Source organism: Sinohyriopsis cumingii, chromosome 9 (assembly GCF_028554795.1).
Source record: "Sinohyriopsis cumingii isolate HCF-2022 chromosome 9, ASM2855479v2, whole genome shotgun sequence".
In the NCBI taxonomy this organism is placed as follows: Eukaryota; Metazoa; Mollusca; class Bivalvia; order Unionida; family Unionidae; genus Sinohyriopsis; species Sinohyriopsis cumingii.
The window spans coordinates 26,861,757-26,885,879 of record NC_142969.1 but is presented as its reverse complement, the minus strand read 5'-3'; the positions used below and the strand labels follow the sequence as shown (position 1 = coordinate 26,885,879).

General features: G+C 34.8%; 1 protein-coding gene across 5 annotated transcripts in view; it reads right to left on the bottom strand.

The window, feature by feature from the left end:
* The window catches only part of LOC149791443 (diacylglycerol kinase beta-like), a 264,102-nt gene that overhangs the window by 215,168 nt on the left and 24,811 nt on the right, over nt 1-24,123 (bottom strand). For all 5 annotated transcript variants that reach the window (XM_089969976.1, XM_089969977.1, XM_089969978.1 and 2 more), the window contains exon 2: nt 6,319-7,239. In XM_089969976.1, coding sequence (XP_089826102.1) covers nt 6,319-6,385 — 67 coding nt within the window. In that variant the 5' untranslated portion in view covers nt 6,386-7,239. The remainder of the gene's footprint in view (nt 1-6,318; nt 7,240-24,123) is intronic.

Here is a 24,123-nt window from a genome sequence, read left to right as displayed (position 1 = left end):
TAACCAGCCAAGCATCTGTAATCTGCAGGAAGACCCTTCCTCCGATTGTATGGACTTGGATCAAAGATCTCCATTTTCCAGCAGCAGGTTTCATAGACTGAAAAGATGCTGCTTATCCCTCAAGGGAAGGGGGGGTTATGATTCACTCTCTATGATTCTTTAGAGGGTGCTGCTCCCCCCTCATGGGAGGGTGCGACACGATCCCAGCCTTATGTGACTGAAGAGTGCTTAGGAGGGGCTCCATGGGCCTTATATGTCTTTGAAGATACTTCCCAATCCAATGCTGAAACCCAAGGAAGTTAGCAACAGAAAAACCCCAGAAATCTGAGGAAGATGGCCATTTTCTTCCTCTGCCGACCTCATCTTACCACAGACTGCAGAAAGAACAACCATCTGCTCTTTTACAATTTGTATAGGCACAACAGGTGGAGTGGGCATTGCAAGGGGCTTTCTTGTGCCCACTCCACCCCAGACGTTGCTTCGGAATTGCTGAGGGGAAAAAATCTGAGAAAAGAACAACAAAAAAACTTCTATGTAAGCATTTAAGATCTTGCCTGTTCTCAGGTGTCATCTCTATTAAATAAATTTTACAAAACTCAAGCTAATATTCAAACTATAATAAAGTCAAGTTCAAATTCAAGGTTATGAAGAAGAAAACATTACCAAAGTGGGAGCTAATTCCATACAGTTATAATTTGTAATCAAACATTAATTTCACATGGTAAAAGTGATGCATGCAATAAAAATGCTCAATTTGCCAACTATGAATTAAAGCAAAGGAAAGTTTTCTTGAAATTATTTTATGAAGATGTAATGATGGCTGTGAATAGAAAAATTGAGGGTTAGTGAGCTGCATATCAGAACTTTCCAAAAACTCACCTTATGAGAGGATGATTCTAGTTATACATTGAAGGGCATTAAACTAAAGAACAGCAATAGATTATTTATTACTAACATTAAATAAACGATTTCCTTATTTTAAGACAGGTGAGTCAATTACATTGGCACTGACATCTCTCATTAGAATAAATGGAATGTCAGAGCTCTATTAACAATGACTGTCATGCGTCCAAATTGTTCAGAAAGTGAGGATACAGATGGGATAATGAAGCTGGCATGCTGTTGTTGTTGTTGTAGTGTTTAACGCCATTTTTCAGCACACAATAGGCTATACATGGCAGCCAGTATTAATGGTGAAGGAAGAACCCGGGGAAAACCCCAGAAAGAACCACCAACCCACGAGAAGCTACTGGCAAGCTTTCTCACATACCCACGTTGGCTGAATCCAAGACTCGAACCCACGCAGACTGAGGTGAGATGGTAGTGATCCATAATGGACAGCGCTTTAAACCACTCGGCCACTCAGGGCCCTGAAGCTGGCATGTAATGAAGTCCAAAGCAAGAAAAGTCCATCAGTGGACCTGTAAATCATTTCTTTCCATGCAATTAAATAAATCTTTATAAGAATAAACTTGCGGACTATTATTACTATCTTTTGGTTTCAGTTTGGCTTTGAATCTGGGTATCTCATACTTTTTGTTTTTTCAATTTGCCAACAAGGACTTTTCTGAATTACCTGTGGACTAATTAATATCCATCTTAACGATACACAGTCTAACAAACCTGATGGCTCAGACAAGTTACTGTTGATGCAAGGAATGCACAAACAGGGAACATTGGAAGTCCACAATTAGTATTTGAGGGTTCAGGATACAATGGAGGTATTTACTTTCCTTTACTATTTTTTCTCAACCTCACAAACCCATTTACATGTTTTATTAAGTTTTGCACCTCTCAAATAAAAAATCCTGGAGACCCTCCTTAACTCTCTGGAATGTCCTTGTGACCCAATTTGGGTCATGACCAAGGGGTTGTGAACCACTAATGTTATTATAGTAAGAACAATAAAATGACTAGCGACATAGCAGAACCAGGAAATTACTATGGTGTGCAAGATGATGATGATGAAAGAATACAAATGAAATCTGTAGAATTTCAAACTACATGTACCCTGTATTGCTTGTAATTGTATACAGTATGATAAATCACATAATTTGCAGAAAGACTTATCTTGGTTTGGGAAAAAATACAAGAAAATAATTCATTCAGTGCTCTGGTATGATGTCATCAAATAAGTAAAAAGAATGATGAAAGAGGGGTATGTGTAAATCCATTGTAGTGCCTTATTTGATATATGCACGCATGGATTCAAGAAAGTAAAAGACTTATCATTATCACAGGCACTTGCTTGTAAATATTTTAATACCTGTAATAAATATTTTCTTTGCAGTATTATATACTTTGAATCTGTCAGAGTCGAGTCGGACTACAGCAAAGTTGCTAAACTCAACAGCAACTAATTCAAAGTATATAATACTGAAGACTGCTCTGGTGGCCTAGTGGTTAAAGCATCCACCTTGGATGCAGGAGGTCATGGGTTCAACACCCCCCCAGAAGTCATATCAAAGACATATAAAAATGGTACTAACTGCTCCTTTGCTAGGCACTCAGCATAAAGAGGTTAGTGTTAGGACTGGTCAGCCTGGTGTCAGGATAATGTGATTGGGTGGGACATCATGCTACATGTCTGTGGCATGATGCCCCAGTGCTAGACATCACTATAAACTGCCACATTGCAGACATCGTAACACTATGACTGAATCTTTTTTTCTCAAACTACACTAAAAATCCAAAACACACACACATACATATTATGCTGCAAAAGTCAATACTGCATTGTATAAATATGAATAAATCCATGACCTGGGCGCCTGTGATCATTATCGTGTTCATCTGTGGCAAGCCTTCCATAGAATTTTTGAATTCTTCATTACTATGACCATTCCATTCTATTAACATTTATTTTTGGTCATTTGAGTCTACATTTGTCTTCCCAGTACACTACTTAGGAAATGTTCTTCATCAAGATTTCATCTTTTCTTCTTTATATTTCTGTCAACAATCATTGATCATGTGCTCTCCATTGGGGCCACAGCTAATCAACCTGATCATCTTAAGCTTCTTTGGCAACAAGTGCACTCTATTCAGTAAGCATGGGGAATCAAGTTATGTACATGAATTCCCACCCCCAATCTAACAAAGATAAAATTCATTCAATCAGGATGTTTTTTATTTTTTGCACAATCTAGTTATTTTGCATGATGACAGATTATAGCACAAAGCCAGATTATTATATGCTCATTTTATTCTCTGTTAACTTTACATCGCCAGAATCGTGCAATATTACCCAATACTGAACACACGTGAACATACACATTGCATTCATGTGCATAAAGGAATTACTTTCTATTGTAAACAAACAATGGACACAGACGCCAGCACTTTTGATTTGTAAACAAATCATGTACACTCGCATAGTAGGTGCTTTACGCTGTGGTTGTTTAAATTTGTTTCTGAATGAAGTAAAGCAGATCTTTCATGGACTGCCACATACCAGCAGCTTTGGCACATTCTGCATTAACTTTTTTGATACAATGTGTCGGAATTAGGCTAGCTATACAATATATGCAAGAAAGGGTCCTTACAAATAACATACAAGTGGCATATACTGTCTTCTTTAGCTGGTGATAAGAATGGCAAAAAATATACTTACAGTTTTACATATTGAATTTCCTCAAAATGTACTTTCTTAGTTCTACAAATCCGAATTACATGAGCCATGTCATAGGTTCTCAATCTTGATTACATATTTCGAAATTTTACTGTAATTTCGAATATAAGTGCAATTACATCCTCCTTACTGCACTCAAAATGAAATAAACATTAAATTCCATAGCATCTTTTTGATAACTGCAATTGAAAGGCTTCATATTTTTCCCACATTATGATTTCAAACATTCAATGACAGAAACAGAAACACATGTGCAGATGTCAACATGCTTCTCCCTCGCTTCTTCAATCTGATTTATTTCATGTGGAATTGTCACATATATTACAAGTCCATAATCACAAAATTTGATAGAATAAAAAAAAATACCAAAATCTATTCATTCCAGATCAAATGGAAAAGTTGTTGCAATGTGCATTCATTCACAGTATGACTCCAAATTTCAATTTTAACTAGACAAGCCATTTTCTTTCGAAAGTTATGTTGAGCGCACGATTAAGTTCAAATTTATCTGGGTGGAGTTATGTGCGCAGTAATAATGTTGTTGTTGTATAATGATGAATCTGAGCTTGTGTATTTAGTTGGAATATGGCATACATTCAGTCATTTTGTTTCTTGTAGTGTATTTTGTTAATATTGTTGTTGTAGGGCTTAACGCCATTTTTCAGCACGCGATTGGCTATACATGGCGGCCAGTATTAATGGTGGAGGAAGAACCCGGGAAAACCCCGGAAAGAACCACCGACCCACGAGAAGCTACTGGCAGGCTTTCTCACATACCCACATTAGCCGAATCCGAGACTCGAACCCACGCAGACAGAGGTGAGATGGCAGTGATCCGTAACATAGAGCGTTTTAGACCACTCGGCCACTCGGGGCCCCTATTTTGTTAATATAATTAAGCATTTAGTAGAATAAAAAAAAATGAGCATATAATAAAATGGTTACTGCATTTGTATGGGAAAATATGAACTCGTTTTGTCAGATGAATATACTGCACTCCCAAATTTGAGCAGCATTTCCATTCAAAAAACTCGTTCATATTTTCCCATACAAATGCAGTAACCTATAATTATGGCATGACAGATCATAGCACATCATCTTCTACCACGATGACAGACCACAGCATGATGATAGATCCCAGCATGATGACAGATTATAGCACAAAGCCAGATTAAGACATGACAGATCATAGTATGATGACAGATTATATCACAAAGCCAGATTATGGCATGACAGATCATAGCATGATGATAATTTACAACATTAAGATGACGTCATGATGACAGATCATAGCATGATGACAGATTATAGCACAAAGCCAGATTATGGCATGACAGATCATAGCATGATGACAGATTATATCACAAAGCCAGATAATGGTCTGATAGATCATAGCATGATGATAATTTACAACATTAAGATCACATCATGATGACAGATCATCATCGCAATAAACTAATCAAAATATGGACTATCAATAAAGGTTATGATTTAACAAATGTTCATTTCATTATAAAATAAAAAGTCTCACTGAAAATTCATCAAGTTATGCAAAAAAACGTGCATTTCATTTTCAAGCCTAACCCTTGTGTCTTCCTTAAATCTCTCCTATCATCAGAAAACTGCCCTCTCTTTTCAACACTGTAATTTCTTTCCTGCTCAAAAGGATTTTTTAGCAGTCCTTGGAGAAAAATTATGGGACTGTCCAAAGAGAAATACAAAAAGTATGCTCTCATTAATCTGTTTTTTGCAGCAAGTGGTGGACCAGAACAACATTCTCAACCAGCCAAGAAAATATTCAGAAAATCTGGATTTTTATTTGGTGTGTATGTGTGTGTGTCATAAAACTTGTTTTTCTCTGAGGACTAACCCATGCACTGAGTACACAAAACTGTGACTAGCCTTGACCAATATGTGCTATTACAGAATTCTTTGGGTGGGGCAGTTATTGATACATAAACAATGTTCTTGTGAAAATATTCATCCCAAAAATCAAAAGACTTTGTTCATGACGTGGGAGCAATGAGAACAAAGATGGCAGAACATACCAAATGTGATGTGCCATTTTTTTTTTCTTCAACATTAGCTCATGACATTTAAGAACATCCAAAAGAGTCTTCTTGGTGTTTGACCAAAACTTCCCAAACTGGCTGCCCAAAACAACTGACATGTTTTCTCATAAACACAAATTCCCTTGCCAATAGGAGCAAAGTTTGACATTTGAAGTAGACTGATTTGGATGACTGATGTGGAGGCAAACAGTATCAAGTGTCTCGCAGGAGAGATGATCCATGACAGCCAATCCAGGTCTGGACCGGATTTGAACCCAATGGCGAGGCTAAGCTAAACTACACCACCAACTGAAGGCAGAATGGTACTTAAACATAAAATCTATTAAAAGGCATCAAAACATACAGTTTTGTCAGTGTAGTAGTCAAACAAAGTTTAATCCATCTAGATATAATAGGCGAAAGATAATAACATAACAAATAAATGACTAAAACAGAAATCTCAGCCAAGCATGAAAAAATTACTTCACGAAGATCTGGTTATGGTATTGCCATTTCATGCTATTGACTCTAAATGAGTACAAATGCCAATTATAATACAGTAAATGCAATAGTCCAATAAATGATTAATGAAAGATACCTGTAAAAAAAAAAGAGAAATTATTATTAAATACTTACACGAAGTGTATTCCTGCAGTTGATGAAACTCTGCTGGACTTAGCTTCTGCCATTGAAGAGAAGACATCTTGTCTTATGAAATCAAACAACTCTACAATAGGATGTAACCGTGGAAATGAAGAGTATGTCAACACTTGGCACTTGTTGACTCAATTGCTTGCAACTTCTGCTTGCACTGTCTATCCAATATAAATCACTATATCCATGATGACGATGATGGGGTTTGAAGAAAAATAGAGCAACAGTGATTAAAAATCCTTAATAACCATTAGCCTAGCTATTTGTAACAAATCTGTCACAGTACAATATTGTCTTCTGCCTTTAAATTCCTCTCCACTCATTTTAATGCTGGATCCAGAAAAGATCTGTGGCTGATCACCTATAATTGCCCCCTAACAGACCACAGCAGTGAGTTGAATGCCAACTATTTTTGGACTTTTCCCTAGATCAATATCACCACTGAATATTCACTACAACCTCCTGCAGCATGTCAACACTAATTTTTCAACAATGATGACTCTGGATGGGAAAAGAATCACAGGGAAGTGTTTCTGGCATGATACTGGGTCAGTGATGCAATGATATCCCCTTGTGTTGTACCAAAGGATTCAAGTTGTTCAATAACTTTGTGTTTGTGAAGACCAATAAAAATTAGGTATTAACGGGAACAAAATATTTTAATCATGTTTTTGCTGATAGAATCAAGTTTTTGCTGACAGGTGGTCAAAGTTACATAATCAATTAAGCATGTGTACAGCATCTATTCTTTAGGAATAGTATATACAAATGTTAATGCATCTGAATTTAATGTACATGATTTGCAGGTGTAACACTGTGCGACACTAGATTTTAAGAATGTCTTTATATGACGAGTCCTTGCAAAAATCCACTGCATCTATTAAACTTCCTGTCATGAAGTATCTGCAATTAGAAGACAATCTTGTAAAATTGCTGATCACAAGTAAATGATGTAACAGATAAACACTTCTTTAACAGAAAAAGTTTTGCAAACAATAAAGATGTCACAGAAAAAAAGTTTAGTAACAAAAAACAGTTCTCTAACAGATAAAGATTTATGCAACAGAAACAATTTTGTAACAGAAAAAAAGTTTTGAAACAGAAAAAATGTTTTGTAACAGAAAAATAGTTCTGAGCCTTGCAATACTATGATGTGCCCCACTAAAAACCTGAGGGATTTACCATACATGGGTTACAAATAAAGATCCCATAGCAAACTGCAAAGACCCCGATCTGCCATCGCATAATGGAGCTAAGTATATGTAATTTACAGAGACTAATCTGTACAGAAGACATGTGCAACCTACGGCACATGCCCTGGTTTTATCCTCTTACTTAAATCAAACGGGTGTGGCTTTAAAAATCATTTATTCAGCCATGTTCTAGAGGACACTGCATGTGTACATTAATTAAAACAGACCCTGACCTGCTGGTGCATCATGTGCCAGCAGATGTAGATCTATGTTTTTTGCAGCTGGACCCAATTCATAAGTGAGTGTACATGGTAACAGAGTCTCTACTCAAACACAAGGTAAAACTCATACTTTTGTCGCATCAAGCTTACCAAACAAATAAAATAAATAAACTGTACGACCTCACTTTTTTCTTACCAGCAAAACATGTGTAACAACCTGTAAATAGCATTTAGTAACATCATCCAACAGAATGAGGAACGCAGTGTGCAATTATATTATACTTGTGCACAAGTCAAATAAAAAAGGCAAACTGCATCAACCCATATCTTCTGTCACATAATGCATTTGCAGATCTAGGTCTATGCAGTTTGTCAGGACATGAAATCAGTAGAACAAACAACACACATCTACTGGTGCAATATGCAAAGGCATAACAGGGTCTATGTATTTTTCACTTAGAATTTCTGAAACTTTTTGGCAAATAATATAACATGTTGTTAACTGCAGACTGATCAATGCATCATGTTATGCATATCTGATGAAAAGTCTATGACTACATTTTGCCAAGACTATCTGTGATAATGAATCCAACTGATACTTCTGTTAAATCAGTCCCTGGTCCCTGGTCGTCTCATGGAAAAAATAATACACATGTACACTTTTCAATTTAGTTTGAATGTGAGATGCTGTCTATCTCTATGTAAGCATGATATATGTTGACGTACCAGTCTATATTATCTAATCACTGGCTTTTTCTGGATGTTAACATTTTTAATATTGCTGGGAGGTTGCTGTAATACAATGTCTTATAGGACTTGTGGTACTAATTCAACTCCACAGTAAAACAGAGAAACGCCATATTAAAACATTCAATAACTTCTAAATTCTCATGATCAAACCTCTATTTCTAAGTATGACACATCCTTGATGCAAGCTTATGTGTGAAAAAAATTCCATCTACGTTTGTTTGATCTACATGTATTTGAAACATGTTTTAAATTCTGCACCTAATGAATATGGTCTTATTTTGTTCCAAATTCAAGTCTGTCAATAAAAGTGTTTTTTTTCAGTTGCATATAGGATAAGCTCTCAAAACTCTCATTTTATAACATCTTACATCTCATTATCTCATTATCATTGGTAATTAAATTCAACAATTAAGAAAGGGACCCTACAAATTTTAAAGAATGTTAGTTGTTTGTCAAGTTCTTGGTTAACAGAAATGCTGAAAGCCACAAAAATTGATACTGTAGACCCTGAAAATTGCTACCACACAAAAAGCGGTAAAATCCACAGCTTTATAATTAACAGATTATGGGGAGATAATCAATGGTTTGTGAAGAAAACTAAAGTTGCCCGTTCAAAACATTCCATGATTGATAGTATATCTATAAACTGCTGTAATGATAAATGTTAGCTTCTCCTGTTCGCTTTAAGATATTACTGGTTATATGTACAGCATATCAATGAAATGGGATCAAAGTACTTCTCCAAGGAAACACCGAGGCAGATGATATGGGGACATTTTGAACCCATGACTCTAAGATCACTAGTCTAACGATTTACCAAATGAGCCATAATGGCTCCAATAAATTTTAGATCCACATAAGTTTTGTTGCTGTTGTTGTTACTTTAAGTTTAATACCATTTTTCAGCATATAAATAGGTTATACGTGGCAGCCAGCATAGAGGCAGAACCAGGGAAAACCCTAGTAAGAACCATAAACCCACAGGAAGCTACTGGCAAGCTTGCTCACATACCCATATTGGCAGAGCCCAAGACTTGAACCCACGTGGACAGAAGTAAGAATGCAGTGAGGAGTAAAGGTGAGTGCTATATACCACTTGCCCACCTAGGGCCCCAATTAAGTTCCGTATTATACATGAAGGTTATCTCATTTCCCATGCATTTTGATCACTTACACAAAACTAATGCACACAGAAAGACAACATGCACAAGCTATACTAATGCACAAAGCTAGTTTGCAGTGAAGCAATAACCGAAAAGATTTTTGGCCAACCACAACATCAAAAAGCTGATTATCGAGCATTTTAAGTTTATAATCTTCCAAATATACATGCAGAAATTTCATCAATTATTTTGGTATATCAAGATACTAGATAGCATGGAAGTCATTAGAAGCATAAAAGTATATACATTTATTTTATTTCATCCTGAATGATCAGTTCAATGCAATTTTCTTATCAAACATGTAACACATACGTCTCTGGGAACAAATCCAATTTATGGAATAACCACCAAAATGTAAAATATTGTTTTTCATTAAAACCATTTTTTGTTGGTCTGCATCCTACCCTATCTAGCCAGATATCTTTATTATATACTAAAATTCTGCACTTATGCACTATGCCCTGTCTAGCCTGATATCTTTATTATATCTGAATGTCTGCACTCATGCAGATATATAGTGATCAGCTTTTAAAATAAGTGCATGCCTGCTGGGTTCAACACCAATTATTTCCTGGTTAGGTTGACAAATCAAAGGACTGAAAATACTGATGGGTTGGAGAGGGTCAGATGTGTGTGTGATTTGGATTTTAACATAGCTTTAACAATTTTTCAGTCCTATCGCTATGATGTCTGCAATATGATAGTTTATAGTGATGTCTAGCACTGAGGCATCATGCCGCAGACATGTAGCATGATGTTCCACCCAATCACATTATCCTGACACCAGGCTGATCAGTCCTAACATTAACCTCTTATTGCTGAGCGCCAAGCAAGGCAGCTGTTAGTACCATTTTTGTAACTATTTGGTATGACTCGGCCGTGGATCAAACCCACGACTTCCCGCATCCGAGGCGTATGCTCTAACCACTAGGCATCGGAGCGGTTGGAGAGGGTCAGGTAATACCACAATCAGTTGGTAAAGCATCAAACTTGTAATTCAAGATTTGCAGTCTCAGATACTCATCCAGGTCTTTCTGGGTCAGCTATCTTGGCATGTCTTTTGGAAAGACAATTAGTTCCTGTTTCCTCTGCAAGCTATAGCCTAGCAAAGTACTGAAAATGCAGTTAAGAAAACAACAACCAGTGGCCAACTCAAAAAATATACAATATGATTTAAAAAAAGCAATAATGTGGATGACCACTAAATGTCCTGGCAGACCAGGAACTTTATATAAAAATTCTGTTCTTTTCAAGCCAGATAAATTTATGTAACAGGGAAACTAACAAGTCATAAACATCTGTCCATCTATCCATCAGTGTATTCAGACATCCATCCATCCATTACTGTTATCAAATGCTAATACAGACAGCTACATGTATGGCATACATTATAACCTTCAGCTTAAAATGTAATAAATTTCTGTATGCCTTGAAGGGGGCAAGAATAATACCAATGCATAAAGGGAATGAGAAATAGATCTTCCAGAAAATCTAAGAACCATTTTGATTTTACCCATCATTTCCAAATTTACATGTAGCAAAACATCAGTACTTTCTAATACATAAATCAAACCACTCATGTCATATTGTGCAGGTGACATCAAGAGATCAATCTTTTTAGATTTAACCATAACATATTTCGTGAAGAGAAAAAAAACACAATCTTATCTTAGTAAAATAACCCAGCATGTGCATCTCAACAGAGCTCTATCAAGTACTTGTAAAATAAAATATGGCATGCCTCAGGGCTCAATCTTAGATCCTATCTTCTTGTACATTACCAACTTGCCATTATGTACACTAAAATTGAGACGTATCCTGGATTCCTGGTTATGGAATATTCCACTCATTAGTTCAATACAGCAACACAAACCAATCACAGATGCAAAATGATCTTAATCGTACCAGTAAATCATGTCTCAAGATAATGTAATTATATTAACTGTATGCATATTGATGTATGTGTCTGTATGTGTATTACAGAAGTCTTTGTGACAAGAGAAAAACAAAGCAATTAATCTCTATTTATTCACTACACAAATTTGTTACTATTTTATTAAAATAATAGAAGTAAAGGATCTGCAATTTCTCTCTAGTCCAAGTAACTAAACGTTTGCAACAAGTCTTCACATTAATTATCTGAGACCTGAAACTTTTAGAATATCAAATTATACAGTCTGGAATAATTAAAATTATTGTCAGTTCAGCTAGTGTAAAATATGTTATCAATCTTTATTGTAGTTAATCTGAGGTGTAAAGTTTATCAACAGGATAAGTAAGTTTTAATTCACTTTCTTATTTATGCAAATGATCTTCTATTCAACAACAAATTCATAAAAAGATTTGTTTCCAGATGATGCAACTTTGTATGTCTAGTTCTGAAGCTAACTTACCCATTCAAGATTTAACACCAACCATGTTCAAGTTCAGAGTTGAGTAGAACAAACAAACAAAAAACAGGCAATAAATGATGATAAAAGGAAATGAATGATAACTGAAACATCAAAGTAACTATATCAATTATGGAATGGAAAACTATTTCTTACAATTAATAATCACTAGTGTGAAAATATCGAAGACAAAAATCTTTTAAGGTGTCTCCAAAGACAATAATTTACAATGAGATGTCAATGCCATGCAAAGTGGCTCTACTCAGAAGAATAAAGAAATATTTATCAACAAAACTTCTATACTGCAATGCACATGTTCTTCAAAATCTGATAACTGTTCTACTGTGTTGGAAAACTGTGCAAAATCTCAGCCTGATGGGATATATAAACTTCAGAAAAGGTTAGTATGTGTCATTTTAGATTCACATATTGATTATTCATCAAAACCATTCTAAACAAAATTATAAGTCTTACAATATATAAATGGTCTGATTTTCACAAAGCAATTATTGTACACAAATGCCTGCATGAAGCGACACCAACGTACATGTACCAGCAGGATTTATTAAGGCCTTTTACAACACTTTACTAGTAGAAGTGGGAGCCCCAGGTGGCCGAGTGGTTTAAAGCACTTGCCTCTACCAATCAATGCCATCTCACCTCAGTCCGTACAGGTTTCAGTCTCAGGCTCAGCCGAAGTATGTGACATTAAGCTGCCTGTTGCTTCCTGTGCGTGAGTGGTACTTTCTCGAGTTTTATTCGGCCATGTATAGCCTTATCTTGTGCTGAGAAATGGCATCAAACACCAAAACATCAAACACCAAAACATCAAATACAAACCAGAAGTGCTCAACCCATGGAAATCGTAATCTATCAACACCAAGAACAGAGCAATTTAAGAAAATTTCAAATATTCTGGTACAGTTCTATGGAATAAGTTGCACTGCATGTATGAAGAAAATATTACAGTATATAGAAAGTGATACACGAGTATGTATCTATTACTAATAGATTATAACAGATGTATTTATAATGCAAATGATAAGTTAAACTGAAATGCAATTTACTATTAACTTTAAGCATGTCATCATGTACATTTATGTACTTTCTTCTTGAGAGGACCTCAGAGGAAATAGTCTTTGAATAAATTAGTCACCCTCTAATAATAATAACAATAATAATAATAATAATTATTATTAATATTATTGCACACAATACTTGCAGCTACCAGCAATCATCAGTCCTGCCTATGAAAATGTCACAAATCTACATATTAATTTAACCTATCATCAATAAAAGATAAATTGAAAATTTTCCTGCCATTTTTTGTTGAAGATGTCATGTTTCATCAGCTTTCTAATAGTTGGGAGCATTTCAACACTATTTTTTAAAAATAATTCCAGCAATATTTGTCATCTTAGGCTTTTACAGCTCCAACCAGATAGAAATAAAGGGGCACTCTAGCCATATTTCCCCAAATGCCTACCCTATGTCCTTTCCAGTAGCTCCCAGCATTGTCCAAATTACTAAAATACCTACTTAAAACTGCAGTAAGTTCTATCAAAATCCCATATAATTATGTGTTATTCAATACAGAATGTGTGTATGATTTATTTTCTTTATTTCTAAAAGGATCACATGGAAGATTTTGGATCTGAAAATATATTCTTTGGTTGCAGAATACCAATACTAGTATTCTCTTTGAAGAAGTGCCCCTTTACTTCAAAATGTGTCACTATTATAAAAAGGTCAATCTTGCACACACCTCTTAAATTTTATTTATGTATAACTTGACATTTCCTAAAATATTCTTCAAACTTACATAAATGATATCAATAATAATTCATGGCATGTTTTGTTGCCCCCAGAAATGTGTATTGTTTTCCATGTTAGTTCATAGGAAGAGAAATTTAACAGTTAATACACTTAGCTCTAGTAAAGAAACCATTCTACCAGTATTCAAAATTACCATTATCAGTTATGGACTACCACCAAAGTAATGAGTGGGTTCATGCATGCAAATTAGTATTAATCATGAAATGAAACTTAAAAGAATGTCAGTAAATGTCAATCCAGTGACACAATCTGGTGACATTTTCAAGTCTTTAACTGGCTTCCTTTTAAGAATAGAATGTCATATAACAGACATTTTTGTTTTTGTAAGTTCTTCATAATTCAACACGTTAATGGTTTGTAAAGGTCTTCGTAATTTAACACCTAAATTGAGTAATATCCTTATTAGGCAAGAAAATGTGTATTTCCTACTGTACTGGTTTTAAAATTAAAGTAGGGAGGTCTATTTTTTTTGCTTTCCTTTTCTTTTAACATTATATATACATGTATTTCATTTTTTTCTTTGCCATGGAGGGGAAGGTACTAGGGTCAGCAATGAGAAAAAGGGATGGTCAGCCAACCAAAAACACTTTTCTGGGGACTCAATGGCAACAACAGTCAAGCATATGCATAAAAATAGTGAAACCAAGAACTAATGCATTGAAAACGTCCGTAAAAAGTCATTTACATATTTTGGATCTAATGACTAAAATCAGCTACTAACTGAACTAAAACCATCTTACTGTGTCCAAAGCACAATGTTTCAGCTACACGATGTTTCAGCTACACGAGCATATGCTATCTCTCTCTAAATATTCCTTTGTTCATACGTCACTGGCCCTGCATTAATGAGTTACAAACATGATACAGTGTAACTGCATAATATAAGTTCAAGGTGATATATAAATAACCCGTCTTGAAAGACCAAATGCTATGAGACCACCTGTCTTGAAAGACCAGATTTTTATATGCACAGCATGACTGATTTACTGCATTATAAACTGTGGTCATGAGAGACCGCATCTCAAGATAGCATGATTTTCAGACAGAAGAGGTGTTCTTGCTAAACAGGTTCTACTGTTAACTGTGCCTTATTTTTTTGTCCACTTACTATTATGTACATTTTTTTAGGCAATTTGGATATTTTATAAACCCATCTATTGTGAATGAGAAAGGAGCATCATATATCTGGTATAATAAATCAGTAAAAAATAAAAATATATGCCAAGAAAGCCTTCATATGTTGAATGTACTGATGGGGTATTCAAAAGCGCAGATGTTTTTGATGGCTTTCATCTCTAGTTATTAATCAACTGAAGAATCCAAACTCCACCTATCTGTCACCAGCTCTCAGTTAATCATTTTCTTAGAGCACTCACCAATATCAAATCAGGCTATGAATTCTTATATAATCATGCATGGTGTGCTAAGCTAATGACTCAATAATGAAGTGGTGTTGTTCACTTCTGATCTGAAAGCAATGAATTTGTCATCATAAATTAAGCACAAATTCAAAACGTTCAAACTTTCCTATCTTTCATGCAATTCCAAAGAAATATCCACCATGGACAGAAAATTAATCTCCAATAAAGTAGTAAAATTTTCTAAAGAAAATCTTCAATGTGAAAGAAAATGGTATGCCAATGAGCAGGCCAAGTTACATGTGCTGTGGTGAATCATCAATCTACATGTGGTTATCACCAAACGAACTGTTAGATGTCAAACTTGCTGATCAGATTCTGCTAATACATATCATTTCTGCAGCATCTGACTTTTCATAAGCTTTAATTATTTTCTAAAGAATTATAAGTTAAAAATTTCGGTGACAATACAATACACAAAATGTTGTTAACTAAGCTTTGAGCGAAAAGTTACAAAAAATTAAATCTGATTGCTTATTCTGTTACATCTTCAGTGAAGTCAGACTCATTTTGAACAGATGCATCCTTACAACTCATACCATGACATTCTCCATCAACAGTCCAATCCAAACCTTCTACAAGTACAGTACTTCTTATTCCAGTTTGTCTTTACAGCTGTATCCTATGATTTTCATCAGCCTCTCCAGGTGCTAAATACATCTTAACAGGTATGAGAAATATACCAGCCCCAGCCCCATGTAAGTGATTCTTTGCCTTCTCCTGTCCAGTTCTGACCTTATTCATGCACTCACTTGTAGGCTACTATGTAACTGTAGATGCAGATGGTAACATGAACTGATACAGATGTTGTACCAGACATGTGTTTCACTTCAACCTTTTGAACTGCAGATGATCTAGCCCCTCTGAAGGAACATCAAAGTCTCTTGTGCAACTTCTTCTCCAGCCTTTACAACCTATTCCTCTGTTGCCTTTAAGACCTTTGTTTCATGAAATTGTTGTTATTCTTGTACAATTTACATCCTCCCTGACCATCTTGGTCTAGCTGACCAAATAGGCTATGCATCAACTTTTCAAGTGGGATCTTGTACACAGAAAGTCATGAAACTGACCTCGAAGTGTTGATAGCAGGTGTAACACTGGCAATTGTTTCAATCCCAGGAAAGTTATGGCCCTCTAAAATTCAGAGATGGTGATCAACATTATCCAATACATACTGCACAGAATGTCCAAAGAGAGAATAACAGTGCCATGAGATGCTGCAGCACTAACCGCAAACTTCTGTTATCTCCAAGCATGAAGAGCTAAATCCAAGGTCATGAATAGTATCATGATTATTCACGCACCCTCCAGTCTGTTTGTATCCCTACCAATTTTAAAAACGAAAAGCATCAAGAATATAACAAATCATAAAACTTCGTCATTTCATTCACTGATTTATAATTTCTGTACTTATTCACACCAAGAGTTCTTAACAAAGTTGAATTATTGGAATTTCAACAAACGGAAGCTCCTGATGTAAACAAGCAGACTGACTGCTCACTGTCCAGTTCTGGCTTCTAGAGTAGACTATTTCATTTAAAACTGTCATCTGTGTCCAATGATTGAACCAATAAATAGAAGGAGCTCAAAGAAATGCAAATCCAAAATTTATGGAATTTAGAGATTTTTCAAAGATGGTGAACTACATTTCTTGCTTGAAAACATAGACTGGCCCAATAAATATTGTGACCATGTTGCTAAAGAAACTCCCATTTGATTCAACATGCCAACAAACTGTGTTTGGGAGAACCTGGCAATAATCAGGCTAGAACTTATAAATTAATTAATAAAATGACTAAGTTTTGTGCATTTTTTATATATCATTGATGCCTTCTGTTTTTAAACTCAGTAGAGGAGCACAAACAAATGGGATGGTGTGAGAATACTTTACCAGAAATTGGTATGCAAAGTGATTATGCACCTTTACTCCAATTAAAGACAATTCAAGGATGTAAAGGTTGCATAACCAATGCTATCTTCACATTTGCATCTTGCTAAGTGAGAACTAACTTCAACATATGCAAGATTTGTTTATACAGACAATATATTTGAGAATGGTATGAGAGTTTAGTCTGCATCAATACATCTGATATCGGGCTATAGGTTGCCTAGTAGTCACCTTTGCCGGTCACTGCTATCTCACCTGTCCACGTGGGTTCAATTCCCAGGTTCAGCCATGTGGATATGTGAGACAGATTACCAGTAACTTTCTGTGGGTCAGTGGTTGTCATTGGGTTGTCCTGGGTCCTTCCTTTACCAGTTATACAGGCTGCTACTTATAACCTATATTATGCTGAAAACAGTATTAAATCCACAAAAATGAAACATGACATTTGGTATCACTTATTTTTCTGTCTAGCAGCTGTCTCAATTATATCCACAATTCTTCATCACAATCTTAAATGCTTTGCTGGGTTCATACAGAATTCTGAATGATAAATTCAAGGACTTTTCCCAAACTTTCAAAGACCACAAACATAGATTTCCAAGACCTATTTTCACTAACATTTTGTATAAAAGTTATGTTATATGAGAAAACAATGAATGCAAAATACTACAATAGTTTAATGATGAAATTCAAAATATAATTAATTTCCTAAAATTGCTTTATAATGATCTGGAAGATAGTTTAACATTCACTGATATTTCAGAAATATGTAACTTATGCATTGGATTTAATACAAAATAAACTATTTTTTTAACAGATATCAGCACTGCTTTAAATGCATTATTAAAGTTGCTATTTTTTCTCTTCAATCATTTTGAAAAGATAAACCACTGCTGTGATTAGCGAAAGAAATTAAAATGTTTGGGTATATTTAAATTTTCAAAGACTTTTAAAGACCTCAGGGTAATCTGCTCAATTTTTACCAAAATTTCAAGGCATTGAAAATGCTACCTCATTTTCCCCAAACTGTCAAAGACCTTCAAAGACCATAAGAATCCTGCTTTGGGCATGGGAAAAAAAAATCTAATCAATGGAAATTAACGTACATGTACTTCTGCAGTTACAACATTAGACTTAGGTACCCACTGATTATTGAGATAACAACTGTATCAGCCAAAATGTTTTGGCAGTTTCTTTTTCATATAAATATAGTTATAGGCATCCTCTCTGTCTAAAATCCGAAATTGTGATATGCATATCATCCGTCTTCTAACTGCTGCGCAACCTTGATGAAGATTGACCTGATTGACCACAATATTTAGGTCAATATCGTGACTGCCCACAAGTCTCTAACCTCAAATGCATTTGAACTTGTTTCCCAGTCCAAAAGTTAATACTGCAAGACTAGTGCTAGTCTACATTAGCAGCAGCAAGGTCCTGGATGAAATGAAGCCTGCTTTTTTACTTCATTTGCTCAGTACAATGTAATTCTCAACAAATTAGCTCAGTTTTCTTGTGGAAATCAACTGTTCAAATGGGGAAGAGAAGACTTCAAAACCTTTCTTTCTTCCAGAGACTTTTGCCACTTGGCCCCAAAACAAACATTATTCACTGAAGGTGAACCATGGACTCTGGAAATATGGATTACAAGATAGAATCTCTGTAGATGCAATTTGCAGTTTTCTCTTGTATCAATGAATAAAAATACTGTTGCACTAAAGACATCCCCAGACTAACTTTATCATATGCTGGATGGTTGGCTGTCAATAGTCAATGGGACTCTTTAAATATAATGCAGATTTAAATTTTTTCAAAGCTATGTACTTTACAATCAATAAAGCACAAAACAGACCTATAAAGAATGACTGAAATCTTTTGACTTTAAAAAACCCCAACTAATTCTGGCAGATCTACAATGAAAAAGAATCTTTGTTTTATGATTAAAAAAATGAAAAGAATAAAATCAGTAGTTAAAGTTTGACTTTCAGCATTGAATAAATGCAGCTTAACAGACATTCTTAAGCTTAGGAGGTACGGTAGCATAATTATTACTAAGCAAAAACTGTAACTGGAAAATTAAGGGTCTTTCATCATTTGGATTTGTGATTTTTTTTTACGTTGTTCAACAAATGATAAGGCACAGCATAATGCAAAAATAACTTCTTTTCCAACTAGTTTCTGAGGTTTGAGTTTAAACTGACTGGACTATTAGCAGATAATGTCAATAAAATAAACTAGAGCCTTGGATGCTTTGCACGTTTGTATAATCACTATAATGTCATACATGATAAACTATATCTTCCAGTATTTGCGTTTTCATGTAGGTCCAGGAACATAGCTAATATGTAGTAAGAGCATGCAAAGCAAATTAATTTTTACATTATAGATTAGGTAGGTCGCATCAGTAAGATTTGCATAGGGGCCCAAATAGCCCAGCCATGCCACCGTGTAGATTGGTGATAGTATATATAAAATGTTTGTTTACAAAGTATTAACATCTGTATAAAAATGTGAGGTGAATCGACATAGCAGTTTATTCCTGAACACCTGCATTTCAAAAAAGATATATTTTTAAGTATCCTTCTGTAGTTTGGAGGTTTCAAGTGTACAGGGTTTACTATGACCCAATGACTGGAGAAACTACGGGTACAAAATCTGAAGTTGTTAAGTTTGGCAACACACATGATATATCTGCCATCAAAGAATGCTTCACATTAGGTCATATCCCTAAAGAAATCTTCCTTGATTCAAGAAATTACTGAAACAAATTTAACCTTTGTTGAAAAATATTTTCAAAACAATGACATCATTATATAAACAGGACTTGATCTGACAGACCCATGTCTTTTTTTAATGGAGTAGCACCTGCCATTGCAGAGACGATGAAAACTGGTTCATGATAATTTTTCAATCTCTATCCTTCCAACTCTGACATAAATTGAAAAGCATGTGCACAGGTCAAAATTCATTCTCACTAAATGAAACCAATATCAACAGTTGATATATGGCTAATAGCTTTAGATGAAAGAACATTTGTTGGGATCATTATGGTTCATATTTGAAAAGCATTTGATCTTATCTCTGGAAATGCAGATTACATTAGTCTATTAATGTAGTCACACAGGTAACAATTGGTTTACTTCATATGCATACTTGTATAACAGATTTTTCAAGTGACTTCACCTAGACAAGAATACATTGTCACAAGGATCTATAATTGGATCACATTTGTTAGTCATTTTCATAACTGACGTTCTTCATGTGATTAGAAATACAGTATCATCAGCTGATCTGTAGGTTCATGACACTTAACTTTCTCTAATGAACACAACCGCAAAACCAAACTGGGAAAGAATCTTCAAATGTCATTAAACAGGCTTTGAATGTGATACAAGGAGAATGGCATGGTTATACATACAGATAAAACATAATTTTCATTAATATGTATATCTATACTGTGCACTTAATTTTTTTGAATTAAGAATATTCTAGAAACAATTTAATTGAATTTTCCAATTAAAAATGACTTGCATCAAGAGAATTCCTAGACATTTTATTTTATCTTAGGTCGGAAGTATGTATAAATAAAGACTCTCTAAACAAGTATTCAATCCTGTTTCATATCAGACTTTGGGAATCTATAATCAAAGCTAGCAGTTGTATTCCAATATAATCTGTGGAATCTTTATTTAAATTATTCATTGGAATTACAAAGTGCTCATTGACTTCTGAACTAACACAATATTTTGAAACTATTGTGAATTTATCAAAAGACAATCTTGATTGCATCACTGGTACATCAGGCCACTCAGGACTACTGGAATTCATTTGAACATTCTATATGTTTTGACTTTTGACTTTCAATGGAGATTTAAGACTACCTGGGACTTAATTCACAATACTGTAATTGTTTCTTAAATTTTTATTTTAACTTAGAAAAATAATTTTTGTGTGATTTTAAACACCAAGACTGTTACCCAAAACAATATTTAATAGTTTATAAAATGGAAGCTAAAGGTAGGTTGTTGTCTAGAAAGCAAAAGCGTACATTAGTTATAAAAGCACTGCTTGGTGATCTTGTATATTTGGAGATTTTATGGAGTACATTTTAGTACTAGATGGGAAACAAAAGAATACAAAACATTTTTCCACCATGTTTTGTTTTCATCAAGATAATAAGAAAAGAACTGCATTTGAAAAAAGTATTTTAAAATGTAATATAAATATTTTGTGGTTTCACTTGAACAAAAATCTGTGTTCACTACAAATGTTAAAATATTTTGAAGGTCTTCTTTATCAAAATAATAAGTCTGAATTCAGGGAAATTTAAATTGATTAGTCCCATATATTTTCATGCATTTTATATATTACTACATTTTACAAAACTTACTGTACTTGCACACCCCATTCCTATTTTGATTTCTTCCCAAAAGATGTCATCAGAATTATTTTAGTATTCTGTTTCCACTACTGTAGCAAAATAATCTAAATATTTTGTTTCCATTGCTGTAGCAGAGTTATTGAAGTATTGTGTATTGTGTTTCCGGTGCTGTAGCAGAATTATCTAAAGATTGTTTCCTTGCTGTGTTTCTGTTGCTGTAGCAGAATTATCTAAATACTGTTTCCACTGCTGTGGCAGAATTATCTAAATATTGTGTTTCCATTCCTGTAGCAGAATTATCTTAATATTTTGTTTCCGTTGCTGTAGCAGAATTATTTAAATATTGTGTTTCCATTGCTGTAGCAGAATTATCTAAATACTGTTTCTGTTGCTGTAGCAGAATTATCTAAATATTGTGTTTCCATTGCTGTGACACAATAATCTAAAGATTGTGTTTCCATTGCTGTAGCAGAATTATCTTACGATTTTGTTTTGATTGTTGTAGCAGATTTATCTAAAGATTGTGTTTCCAATGCTGTAGCAGAATTATCTAAAGATTGTGTTTCCAATGCTGTAGCAGAATTATCTAAAGATTGTTTCCATTGCTGCAGCAGATTTATCTAAATATTGTGTTTCCATTGCTGTAGCAGAATTATCTAAAGACTGTTTCCATTGCTATAGCAGAATTATCTAAATATTGTATTTCCATTGCTATAGAAGAACTATCTAAATATTGCGTTTCCACTGCTATAGAAGAATTATCTAAACATTGTGTTTCCACTGCTGTAGCAGAATTATCTTATGATTTTGTTTCCATTGCTGCAGCAGATTTATCTAAATATTGTGTTTCCATTGCTGTAGCAGAATTATCTAAAGACTGTTTCCATTGCTATAGCAGAATTATCTAAATATTGTATTTCCATTGCTATAGCAGAATTATCTAAATATTGCATTTCCACTGCTGTAGCAGAATTATCTTATGATTTTGTTTCCATTGCTGTAGCAGAATTATCTCGTTATGCTGTAGTAGTTAAATGATAATGAATACATGCATCATCTTCACAAGCCAATGATCACCATTCCACTTTGCTTCATGACAGATTTACCTAGCTGAAATAGTACATACTGCTCTACTGCCTGCCTGGATGAGGAAGAAAGAAACTGGTCCAATCAGATTCCTTGTTAGATTTTAACTGACAAATTACTATCAGTATTCATGGCATCCTCCATACACAGTGACACATGTCACACATAAGTTTCTCCAAATTGAACATTTATAGCAACTTTTAATTCCGAGCCAATTCCTGTGGAATAATAACCTGTAGCCAAACTGGCAAAAACAGTTATCATTACAGTGTTGTACAAACAATTGATGTGATTAAACTGATTCCAACTATTCAAGTATTTTACATGTCACACTGGTTAAAATCTACATTTAAGAAAGTTGCTGCTTCTCTTATCTAAACCATATAGCAGAATCTTTTACAATTCACTCACCCCTGAACTCAAATGTATACTCAATGACCATCATATATTACTGTACAGGTTCAGCTAAGACCTGATACAGGTACATGTAGTTAGTGTCACATTAGCATGTGTGTTTGTATATATTAATCAAATGTCAACTTGCATTACTTAAAAACTTTAAAAGTGATAATGATATTTGAGAGAAGATAATTTAATATCCAATTAAGCAATATATAGATATTTTATGACGATCTTTAAAGGCCTTCACTAGAACACAACATAACTCAGTTGCCTTCTTACTGTATGGGACATAACAGAGAAGTCAGCTTATGGCAGATCATGAGATTTGGAAACTTTGGTCTGAGCTCCGACTTCAAATCAAGAGGGTCTTCACAAAATCTGGTCAGGTGTTTTGACTTCATACCAGAAGGATTTATATCAACCTGACTTAATAGCATGCAAACAGACAAAAACAAAACCCACTGAAAAAAATTCAGTTACATGTATCATGCATGTATCTAGTAACATGTTGTCTTTCATACTGTCTTTAGATGTAGCACAAGCATTTTTAGCCTTTCTTTGTGACCGTTCTGTTGGCCTAGTGGTTAGAGACCGCTCCATTGGCCTAAGTGGTTAGAGCATCCGCCTCGGATGCGGGAGGTTGCAAATTCAAACCCCAGCCAAGTATTAATAGCTGCCTCACTAGGCGCTCAGCATTAAGAGGTTATTGTTAGGACTGGTCAGCGTGGTGTCAGAATAATTTGACTGGATGGGACATCATGCTACATGCCTGCAGCATGATGTCCCAGTGCCAGACATCACTATAAACTGCCACACTGCAGATATTGTAGCAATATGACTGAATTTGTTTTTAAAGCTATGTTAAAAATCCAAATCACACACACATTTCTTTGTGGGTTGTTGCCTGAAATGTACTTGTGGCAGTCCTCATTTCTGAACTTATGTGAGGCTATGTATTCTCCGAAGCAAGCCCGAATCTTCCACAGAACAATGGATGTCCTTTTCGTGTCTGCACCAGAATTTGGCAGTGTTAGTACAATTTTACCAAGTCCACCAAAA